General features: G+C 55.5%; 1 protein-coding gene across 1 annotated transcript; it reads right to left on the bottom strand.

Annotated features, from left to right (window-relative positions):
• Positions 1-760: 760 nt before the first annotated feature.
• On the bottom strand, positions 761-7,093 carry LOC115917191 (hypoxia-inducible factor 3-alpha-like; the record flags this gene model as incomplete). Its single annotated transcript, XM_030970921.1, is given in 7 exon segments — positions 761-942; positions 4,289-4,375; positions 5,131-5,190; positions 5,192-5,264; positions 5,743-5,747; positions 6,902-7,047; positions 7,050-7,093. Coding segments are annotated over 7 exon segments (597 nt in total), but the record flags the coding sequence as incomplete, so codon positions are not given.
• Between the last annotated feature and the right edge of the window lie 4,782 nt (positions 7,094-11,875).

Genomic DNA, 11,875 nt, shown 5'->3' with positions numbered 1-11,875 from the left:
CCGAGTTTTGGGGATTTGTGATTTGGGGATTTTTGAGGTGTGAGGGTTCACAAATGGGGGCTGCCGGGTTTTGAGGATTTTTTTGGGATTTTTAGGGATCTGGGGGCTGCCGAGTTTTGGGGGATTTTAGGATCCAGACTGCTGAGTTTTGGGGGGATTTTTGGAGATTTTGGGATTTTTGGGGTGCCGTTTTTACTGGTAATAAACCCAAAACCCGGTGATCTCTGGGGTGTCCCAGGGGTCTGGGACCGTCGTGTTTTGGGGATTTTGGGGATTTTTGAGGTGTGAGGGTTCACAATGTGGGGCTGCCGGGTTTTGGGGGATTTTGGGGATTTTAGGGATCTGGGGCTGCCGAGTTCTGGGGATTTGTGGATCCGACCGCCAAGTTTTGGGGGATTCTGAGATTTTGGGATTTTTTGGGGTGCCGCTTACCGGTGCAACAGAAACCAAAAACCCGGGCGATCCTGGGGTGTCCCGGGGTCTGGGGGCTGCTGAGTTTTGGGGATTTGGGGGATTTTGGGATTTTGAGGTGTGAGGGTTCACAATGTGGGGCTGCTGAATTTTGGGGGATTTTAGGGATCCGGGACTGCCGAGTTCTGGGGGATTTGTGGGATCCGGGACTGCCGAGTTTTGGGGGATTTTTGGAGATTTTTGGGATTTTTGGGGTGCCGTTTTTACCGGGTGCAACAAACCCAAAACCCGCCATCCCGGGCTCCCGTGGGGGTGTCCCGGGGGTCTCCCCCGCTTCCCCACCACCCACCTATCGTCGCAGTAGGTGAATTTCATGTCCATGGAGTGGCGGGTGAGCACGGTGCCCGAGCCCAGCGGGCGATGGCCCCCAAAAGCTGATGGCCTCGAGATCAGCACACCAGGCACCGCAGGGGGGGTCCCCCGCCCCCCCAAGGCAGACGTCCAAGATGTGTGCCCCGCGCAGTGCAGCACCTGGGAAACACCCCAGACCGCCCCGGGGTTCGGGTTGCGCCAAAAAACCCCGGGGAAATACGCTGGAGTTTGGGGTTCGGCCAAAACCCGGGGAAATACCCTGGAGTTTGGGGGGTTAGCCCCAAAAACCCCGGGAAATACCCTGAGTTTGGGGTTCGCCAAAACCCCGGGAAATACCCTGAGTTTGGGGTTTGGCCAAAACCCAAAAATGCACCAAAAAAACCCCTCGAGATTTACCCCAAAAACATCCCAGAGTTTGGGGTTCGGCCAAAAAACCCCGGGGAAATACCCTGGAGTTTGGGGGTTAGCCAAAAACCCCGGGGAAATACCCTGGAGTTTGGGGTTAGCCCCAAAACCCTTCTGGGAATACCTTGAGTTTGGGGGTCGGCCAAAACCCCGGGGAAATACCCCTGAGTTTGGGTTCGGCCAAAACCCCTGGGAAATACCCTGGAGTTTGGAGTTTGGCCAAAAAAACCTCAGGGAAATACCCTGAGTTTGGGGGTTTGGCCAAAACCCCCGGGGAAATACCCTGGAGTTTGGGGGTTAGCCCCAAAACCCCGAAATAATTCTGAGTTTGGGGTTTGGCCAAAAACCCAAAATGCACCAAAAACCCCTCGAGATTTACCCCAAAACATCCCGAGTTTGGGGTTCGCCAAAACCCCCGGGAAATACCCTGAGTTTGGGGGTTAGCCCCAAAACCTCAGGAAATACCCTGAGTTTGGGGGTTAGCCCCAAAATACCCCGGGAAATACCCTGAGTTTGGGGGTTAGCCCCAAAAATACCCCGGGAAATACCCTGAGTTTGGGGTTTGGCCAAAACCCCAGGGAAATACCCTGAGTTTGGGGGGGTTAGCCCCAAAAATACCCCTGGAAAAATATCCTGAGTTTGGGGTTCGCCAAAATACCCCGGGAAATACCCTGAGTTTGGGGTTAGCCCCAAAACCCCGGAAATACCCTGAGTTTGGGGGTTTGGCCAAAAAACTGAATGCACCAAAAAACCCCTTCGAGATTTACCCCAAAACATCCCGAGTTTGGGGTTCGGCCAAAACCCCCGAAATACCCTGAGTTTGGGGGTTAGCCCCAAAACCCCGGGAAATACCCTGAGTTTGGGGTTAGCCAAAAACCCCGGGAAATACCCTGAGTTTGGGGGTTAGCCCAAAATCCCCCAAACGCACCAAAAACACCTTGGGATTTACACCTAAATGTCTCAAAATCCCCAAAACCCCAAGATTTACCCTGAAAACACCCCAAAAAATCCCCGAGGAATGTCCCCAATCCCCCAATGCCCCCAGATGTCCCCTAATGCCCCTAGTGTCCCCAATGTCCCCAGTGTGTCCCCAGTGTGTCCCCAGTGTCCCCGATGTCCCCAATGTCCCCAATGTCCCCAACCCTAATGTCCCCTAGTGTTCCCAGTGCCCTCCCCAAATGTCTCAATATTCAAATGCCCCCAAATGTCCCCCGATGTCCCCAAATGCCCCAAATGTCCCCAATGTCCTCAAGTGTCCCAATCCCCCCCAATGTCCCCAATGTCTCAATATCCCAAATGCCCCCAAATGTCCCTGATGTCCCAGTGTCCCCAATGTCTCCCCTGATGTCCCCAGTGTCCCCTCCCCACCTTCCAGGACGCCGCTTGAGGTTGAGGCAGCCAAGCCACGCCAGCGTGCTTGCTTCATGGCGCGCAGAAACCAAACTGTGCCCGAGCGCCCCCCGCCGGGACCCCTGAAATTGGGGAGGGGCCCGGGGTCAGGGGGTCAGGGGGGGGGGGCCGATTTGGGGGTCCCGGGGTTTGGGGGTCCCGGGGGGTTTGGGGGCTCCTCATGGGCAGGGAGCCACCACCCCAATCTGGGGGAGGTCCCGAATTTGGGAGGGGTCTCAGGATATTTGGGGTGAATTTGGGGTGAATTTGGGAGGGTCTCAAAGGTAATTTTGGGTAATTTGGGGAGGGGTCTCAGGATATTTAGGAATTTGGGAGGGGTCTCAGGGATATTTGGGGAGGGGTCTCAGGGATATTTGGGGAATTTGGGAGGGTCTCAGGGATATTTGGGGAGGGGTCTCAGGGATATTTAGGGAATTTGGGGAGGGGTCTCAGGAATATTTGGGGAGGGGTCTCGGATATTTGGGGTAATTTGGGGAGGGGTCTCAGGGATATTTGGGGAGGGGTCTCGGAGATATTTGGGGAGGGATCTCAGGATATTTGGGGAGGGGTCTGGGGTAATTGCGGGGCATTTGGGGAGGGGTCTCAGGATATTTGGGGAGGGTCTGGGGTAATTATGGGTAATTTGGGGAGGGTCTCAGGGATATTTGGGGAGGGGTCTTGGGTAATTGCGGGTAATTTGGGGAGGGGTCTCAGGGATATTTGGGGAGGGGTCTGGGGTAATTGCAGGTAATTTGGGGAGGGTCTCAGGGATATTTGGGGAGGGGTCTCGGATATTTGGGGTAATTTGGGGAGGGGTCTCAGGGATATTTAGGGAATTTGGGGAGGGGTCTCAGGGATATTTGGGGAGGGGTCTCAGGGATATTTGGGGGGAATTTGGGGAGGGTCTCAGGGATATTTGGGGAGGGGTCTCAGGGATATTTAGGGAATTTGGGGAGGGGTCTCAGGAATATTTGGGGAGGGGTCTCAGGGATATTTGGGGTGAATTTGGGGTGAATTTGGGGAGGGGTCTCAGGGTTATTTGGGGAGGGGTCTGGGGTAGTTTTGGGTAATTTGGGGAGGGGGTCTCAGGGATTTTGGGGAGGGGTCTCAGGGATATTCGGGGAGGGGTCTCAGGGTTATTTGGGGTGAATTTGGGGAGGGGTCTCAGGGATATTTGGGGAGGGTCTCAGGATATTTGGGGTGAATTTGGGGAGGGGTCTCAGGGATATTTGGGGAGGGGTCTCAGGGATATTTGGGGGGAATTTGGGGAGGGGCCTCAGGGATATTTGGGAGGGTCTCTGGGATATTTAGGGAATTTGGGAGGGGTCTCAGGGATATTTGGGGGGATTTGGGGTGAATTTGGGGAGGGGTCTCAGGGATATTTGGGAGGGGTCTCAGGGATATTCAGGAGGGCCTTGGGGTAATTCCGGGTCATTTGGGGAGGGGTCTCAGGATATTTGGGGAGGGGTCCCAGGGATACTTGGGGGAGGGGTCTGGGGTAATTGTGGTAATTTGGGAGGGGTCTCAGGGCTACTTGGGGAGGGGTCTGCGGTAATTGCGGGGGTAATTTGGGAGGGGTCTCAGGGATATTTGGGGAGGGGTCTCGGGATATTTGGGGAGGGATCTTGTAGGGATATTTGGGGAGGGGTCCAGGGATATTCGGGGAGGGGTCTGGGGTACTAATTGCAAGGTAATTTGGGAGGGGTCTCACCTGCCGCGGGCCCAGCACGTCGTGCAGCTCCTCGTGGTCGCAGGGGTGCACGAGGAAGTCGAACACGCTGTGCCCGATCAGCTCCAGCTGGGGGCACAACGCATTTTGGGGACCCCCCCCCATTTGGGGACCCCTCCCCATTTGGGGACCCCCCACCCCCATTGAGAGGACCCCCAGGCAGAATTTGGGGGACCCCCAGAAGATTTTTTTGGGGCTCCCCAAAAAGTTTTGGGCACCCTGAGGAAGAATTTTGGACCCCCAACAGATTTTGGGGGTCCCCTGAAAAAATTTTGGGGCCCCCTCCCCAGCAGATTTTGGGGCCTCCCCCGACAGATTTTTGGGGACCCCCCCTCAGGGCAGAATTTGGGGACCCCCAGAAGATTTTTGTCCCTTTTTGAGAGATTTTGGGGCCGCTCCAAAGGGATTTTTTTGAGTCTCCCCCGGCAGATTTTGGGGCTCCCTCCGACAAATTTTGGGGCTCCCCCCTGACAAATTTTTGGGGCTCCATCGAGCAAATTTTCAACACCCCCGGCCGATTTTGTCCCCTTTTTGAGAGATTTTGGGGCCGCTCCAAAGGGATTTTTTTGAGTCTCCCCATCATCATTTCCTCGTGGCCCCCCAGACAAATTTTGGGGCCCCCGACAGATTTTTGGGGCCTCCCTGAGAGCTTTCACCCCCCTGACAGATTTTTTGCCCCCCTACAGCAAATTTTGGGGTCCCCCCGCAGATTTTGGCCTCCTGAGACTTTTGGGGCCGCCCAAAGGGATTTTTGAGTCTCCCCCACATTTCGGGGTCCCCCGACGGGTTTTGCCCCCCGGGGTATTTTGGGGCTCCCCCCGTACCTGGCTGAGCCCCAGCAGGCGGCTGACGTTCTCGGACAGGTAAATCATGTCCCCGCCCCTCGCTCAGCACCATCACGAAGCCGCCAGCCTGCAGGTAGCAGCCGTCCACAGCCTGGCCGCCGCCGCCCACGCGCCTGGGGCCCGGGGGGGGCGTCAGGGGGTCCCCGAAATGATGGGGGGGTCAGGGGGTCCCCAAAAGGGTCGGGGGTCTTGGGGCGGTTGAGGTTAAACACGACCCCACCCCTTGGTTGGGCGCTTTCAGGCATTTGGGGAGGGGTTTGGGGGGTTTTGGGGGTCCCCGAAATGATGGGGGTCGGGGGTCCCCAAAAGGGTCGGGGGTCTTGGGGGGTTAAGGGTTAAACCCAACCCCACCCCTTGGTTGGGCCCATTCAGGCATTTGGGGAGGGGTTTGGGGAGGGGTCTGGGGGTTTTGGGGAGGGGTCTGGGGGCGTCAGGGGGTCCCCAAAATGATGGGGGGGTCGGGGGGTCCCCAAAAGGGTCGGGGGTCTTGGGGGGTTGAGGGTGGATTTGGGGGATCCCGATGGATTTGGGGTTCTTGGTGTGTTTGGGGTTCTCGATGAGGATTTGGGGGTCCCGATGAGGATTTGGGGCTCCCACTGAGGATTTGGGGCTGTTCCCGGGGGTTTCGGGGTTCCCGCTGGATTTGGGGTTCCCGATGAGGATTTGGGCTGTTTCCCGGGGGCGTTTCGGGGTTCCCGCTGGTTTCGGGGTTCCCGATGAGGATTTGGGGTTCCCGATGAGGATTTGGGGTTCCCGGTGAGGATTTGGGGCTGTTTCCCGGGGGGTTTCGGGGTTCCCGATGAGGATTTGGGGTTCCCGATGAGGATTTGGGCTGTTTCCCGGGGGGGTTTTGGGGTTCCCGATGAGGATTTGAGGCTCCCAATGAGGATTTGGGGCTGCTCCCGGGGGGGTTTTGGGGTTCCCGATGAGGATTTGGGGTTCCCGATGAGGATTTGGGGCTGTTTCCCGGGGGTTTTGGGGCTGTTTCCCGGGGGGTTTCGGGGTTCCCGCTGGATTTGGGGCTCCCGATGAGTGATTTGGGGCTGTTTCCCGGGGGGTTTCGGGGTTCCTGCTGGATTCAGGGTTCCCGCTGGTTTCGGGGCTCCCGATGAGGATTTGGGGTTCCCGATGAGGATTTGGGGTGTTTCCCGGGGGGTTTTGGGGTGTTTCCCGGGGGGTTTCGGGCTTCCCGCTGGATTCGGGGTTCCCGATGAGGATTCGGGGTTCCCGATGAGGATTTGGGCTGTTCCCGGGGGGTTTGGGGCTGTTTCCCGGGGGGTTTCGGGGTTCCCGATGAGGATTTGGGGTTCCTGATGAGGATTTGGGGTTCCTGATGAGGATTTGGGGCTGCTCCCAGCGGGGTTTTGGGCTGTTTCCCGGAGGGTTTCGGGGTTCCCGCTGGATTCGGGGTTCCCGATGAGGATTTGGCCTGTTTCCCGGGGGGTTTTGGGGCTGTTTCCCGGGGGGTTTTGGGGTTCCCGCTGGATTTGGGGTTCCCGATGAGGATTTGGCCTGTTTCCCGGGGGGTTTCGGGTTCCCCCGCTGGATTCGGGGTTCCCGATGAGGATTTGGGCTGTTTCCCGGGGGTTTCGGGGCTGTTTCCCGGGGTTTCGGGGCTGTTTCCCGGGGGCTTTCGGGGTTCCCGCTGGTTTCGGGGTTCCCGATGAGGATTTGGGCTGTTCCCGGGGTTTTGGGGCTGTTTCCCGGGGGGTTTCGGGGTTCCCGCTGGTTTCGGGGTTCCGGGGGGTGCCTGACCCGCGGCCAGCAGGCGCTGCACGCGCAGGTAGCTGATGGTCAGCCGCATGATGGACGCTTTGTCCAGGTGCGGCGGCGCCACGCCGCGGGCGGGGCAGCGCCAGCGCCAGCTGCCCAACACCTGGCCTCGGCTGCGCCGCACCGGGCGGCGCCCCGGGGCGCCTCCCGGCGGCCCTCGGGGGTCGGCCTGGGGGGCCCCAAAATTCAGACCCCAAAATCCCCTATATAGCCCAAAAACCCCCCAAAACCCCAAACTGAACCCTAAAAACCCCCAAAATTCCCGAATTGAAACCCCCAAAACTGCCCCTTTCCAAGCAAATCGCCCCCAGTGATCCCCACCCGTCCGGCCCCGAGCCCCCCAAAATTCAGACCCCAAAAACCCCAAACTAACCCCAAAAATCCCCCTGTATACTGAAAACCGCAATGGAGAACCCCAAATCATCCCCCAGTGATCCCCACCCCGTCCCGGGAGCGCTCCCGGCGGCCCTCGGGGGGCACCCCAAAATTCAGACCCCAAAAACCCCCTATATAGCCCAAAAAACCCCAAAACCCCAAACTGAACCCTAAAAACCCCCAAAATTCCCGAATTGAAACCCCAAAACTGCCCCTTTATGAGCAAATCGCCCCCCAGTGATCCCCACCCCGTCCCGGGAGCGCTCCCGCGGCCCTCGGGGGTCGGCCTGGGGGGGCACCCCAAAATTCAGACCCCAAAATCCCCAAACTAACCCCAAAAAATCCCCCCTGTATATCGAAAACCCCAATGGAGAGCCCCAAATCATCCCCCAGTGATCCCCACCCTGTCCCGGGAGTGCTCCCGGTGGCCCTCGGGGGGCACCCCAAAATTCAGACCCCAAAAACCCCAAACTGAACCCTAAAAAGTCCCAAAACTGAACCCCCAAAACTCTCCCGTATAACCAAAACCCCATATTCCCACGTGCTCCTACCACCCCATATCCCAATTTCCCCCCCCATTTTTTCCCATTTTCCACATTTTCCCCTGTATTTTTTACTTTTCCCATTTTCCCCACTTTTTTCCCAATTTTTCCCCATTTCCCCCTCATTTTTCCTCCATTTTTTTTCCAATTTTATCCCCATTTTCCCAGGATTTCCCATTTTCCCATGAATTCCCATCGGTTCCCTTTCCAGTTCATGTATTCCCACCATCCCATATCGCAATTCCCCCCCATTTTTTTCTCATTTCTCCCCATTTTTTTCCCATTTTCCACATTTCCCTAACTCCCCCCATTTTTCCCCATTCCCCAATTTTTCCACCATTTTTTCCCATTTCCCCCCCATTTTTCTAGGATTTCCCCTTTTTTTTGTTGTTGTTGTTTTTCCCATTTTTTCCACGGGTTTTTCCCCATTTCCCCCCATTTTTTCATGGTTTCCCCCATTTTTCCAGGATTTCTCATTTCCCCATGAATTCCCATCTGTTCCCATTCTCTTGTGTTCCCCTTCCCAAATCCCAATTTCCCCATTTTTCCCTATTTCCCCATGTCCCCAATTTTTTTTGTGGTTTTTCCCCATTTTTTTTTTTTACCGTTTCCCTCAATTTTTCCAGGATTTCCCATTATTCCATGAATTCCTGTCTGTTTCCTTTCCCTTGTCTTTCCACCATCCCATACCCCCATTTCCCCCCATTTTTTCCCCATTTTTCCAGGATTTCCCATTTTCCCATGAATTCCCATGGTTTTTCCATGTCACTCCCAGGACAGGCTGTTCCCATTCCCCCCATCCCAAATCCCCATTTTTTTTCACGGTTTTTCCCCATTTTCCCTCCATTTTCCCCCCATTTTTTCCCCATTTTTTCGTTTTTTTCCCATTTTTTCGGTTTTTCCCCATTTTTTCGCTGTTTCTCCCTCGCTTTTCCCAGGGTTTCCCACTTTCCCGCCCGCTCCGTGCCGTGGGGCGGCGCGACGCGCCGATCCCAGGACGGGCTGTTCCCCCACCCCAAATCCCCTACATTTTTTGGGGTTTTTTCGTGGTTTTTCCCATTTTTCGCGTGGTTTTTCCCCATTTTTTTTCGGTTTTTCCCCCATTTTTTCGCTGTTTCTCCCCGTTTTCCCAGGGTTTCCCACTTTCCCCGTGTTTTCCGTGCCGTGGGGCCAAGACGTGTTTATCCCAGGACGGGCGGTTCCCGCTCCCCACCCCAAATCCCCACATTTTTGGGGTTTTTTTTTTCGTGTTTTTTCCCATTTTTCAATGTTTTCCCCATTTTTTCGCTTTTTCCCCATTTTTTCGCTGTTTCTCCCCGTTTTCCCAGGGTTTCCCACTTTCCCGTGTTTTTTCCGTGCCGCCAAGACGCGTGCGATCCCAGGACGGGCTGTTCCCGTTCCCCCCACCCCAAATCCCCACATTTTTGGGGGTTATTTTTCGTGTTTTTTTCCCATTTTTTTTAGTGTTTTTTTTCCCATTTTTTTCGGGTTTTCCCCATTTTTTAAGCTGTTTCTCCCCCGCTTCCCAGGGTTTCCCACTTTCCCGTGTTTTTCCATGCCGTGGGGCTAGACGCACGTTTATCCCAGGACGGGCTGTTCCCTTCCCCACCCCAAATCCCCACATTTTTGGGGGTTTTTTTTTCATGTTTTTTTTTTCCCATTTTTTCGGGTTTTTCCCCATTTTTTCGCGTTTTTCCCCCATTTTTTCGCTGGATTTCCCCGTTTTCCCAGGGTTTCCCATTTTCCCGTGTTTTTTCCGTGCCGTGGGGCCGCGCACGTGCCGATCCCAGGACGGGCTGTTCCCATTCCCCCCATCCCAAATCCCCATTTTTTTCACGGTTTTTCCCCATTTTCCCCCCATTTTTTCCCCATTTTTTCAATGCTTTTTCCCATTTTTTTCGGGTTTTTCCCCATTTTTTCGCTGCTTTTCTCCCCGTTTTCCCAGGGTTTCCCACTTTCCCGTGTTTTTCCGTGCCGTGGGGCCGCGCACGTGCCGATCCCAGGACGGGCTGTTCCCCCCACCCCAAATCCCCACATTTTTGGGGGTTTTTTTTTGTTTTTTCCCATTTTTTCACGCGTTTTTCCCCATTTTTTCGCGTTTTTCCCCATTTTTCGCTGTTTCTCCCCGCTTTCCCAGGGTTTCTCACTTTCCCGTGTTTTCTCCGTGCCGTGGGGCCGCGCACGTGCCGATCCCAGGACGGGCGGTTCCTTTCCCCCCCACCCCAAATCCCCACATTTTTGGGGTTTTTTCGGTTTTTCCCATTTTTCACGTTTTTTCCCATTTTTGGTTTTTCCCCATTTTTTCGCTGTTTCTCCCGTTTTCCCAGGGTTTCCCACTTTCCCGTGTTTTTTCCGTGCCGTGGGGCCGCGCACGTGCCGATCCCAGGACGGGCTGTTCCTGCTCCCTGTTCCTGTTCCTGTTCCTGTTCCTGGCTCTGAGCCCCGGGGCCGCGGCCGGGGAGCTCGGGGCCCCGAGGGGGGCTATGCAAATGCATGGCGACGGCGCAAATGAGGTGGGCGGGGATGCTCGGGAAGGGCGGATCGGGACTGGGATCAGCAGGGAATGAGACTGGGATCAGAGCAGGGTGAGAAATGGGACCAGTACCGAATGGGACTGGGACCAGTACAGGGTCCTAACTGGAACCAGTGCAGGGTGCAAACTGGGACCAGTGCAGGGTGCAAACTGGGACCAGTACTGGTGACTAACTGGGACCAGTGCAGGGTGCAAACTGGGACCAGTACAGGGTCCTAACTGGGACCAGTAAAGGCACAAATTGGGACCAGTACTGGTGACTAACTGGGACCAGTACCGGGTCCTAACTGGGACCAGTGCAGGGCTTAAACTGGGACCAGTAAAGGCGCTTAACTGGGACCAGTACAGGATCCTAACTGGGACCAGTAAAGGGTGAGAAATGGGACCAGTACCGGAATGGGACTGGGACCAGTACTAGGCACTAACTGGGACCAGTACCAGGCACTAACTGGGACCAGTACCAGGCACTAACTGGGACCAGTGCAGGGTCCTAACTGGGACCAGTACCAGGCGCTAACTGGGACTAGTAAAAGGCACAAATTGGGACCAGTACCAGTCACCAACTGGGACCAGCACACAATGCAAACTGGGACCAGTACACGGTACAAACTGGGATCAGTACTGGTCATCAGCTGGCACCAGTGTAAGGCACTAACTGGAACCAGTACACAATGCAAACTGGGACCAGTATCAGGCACTAACTGGGACCAGTATAAGAGACTAACTGGGACCAGTACATCGCAAACTGGTACCAGTACCAGGCACCAACTGGCACCAGTATAAGGCACTAACTGGGACCAGCACGAAGCACTAACTGGGACCAGTACCGGTGACTAACTGGGACCAGTACTGGTCACCAACTGGCACCAGTACAAGGCACTAACTGGGACCAGTACCAGTCGCTAACTGGGATCAGCACACAATGCAAACTGGGACCAGTAATGGGCACAAACTGGGACCAGTACTGATCACCAACTGACACCAGTATAAGGCACAACTAAACCCAGCACCAGTCGCTAACTGGCACCAGTATAAGACACTAACTGGGCCCAGCACCACGCTAACTGGGACCAGTACCTGTCGCTAACTGGGACCAGTACCAGGTGCAAACTGGCACCGGTACCAGTCGCTAACTGGGACCAGCACCAGTCGCTAACTGGCACCAGTACTGGCTACAAAACTGGCGCCAGTATAAGACACTAACTGGGACCAGTAATGGCACAAACCGGGACCAGTACAGGGCGAAACTGGCACCAGCAGTATAAGGCACTACCTGGGACCAGTACGAAGCACAAACTGGAACCAGTACCTGTCACTAACTGGGACCAGTACAGGGCGCAAACTGGCACCAGTATAAGGCACTAACTGGGACCAGTACCAGTCGCTAACTGGCACCAGTAAAAGGCGCTAACTGGCACCAGTATAAGACACTAACTCAAACCCGTACCAGTCGCTAACTGGGACCAGTACCTGTCGCTAACTGGCACCAGTATAAGACACA

The sequence above is a fragment of the Camarhynchus parvulus genome, unplaced genomic scaffold, assembly GCF_901933205.1.
Source record: "Camarhynchus parvulus unplaced genomic scaffold, STF_HiC, whole genome shotgun sequence".
Classification (NCBI taxonomy): Eukaryota; Metazoa; Chordata; class Aves; order Passeriformes; family Thraupidae; genus Camarhynchus; species Camarhynchus parvulus.
The sequence above is the reverse complement of the archived record's forward strand: the minus strand, read 5'-3'. Positions and strand labels throughout refer to the sequence as shown.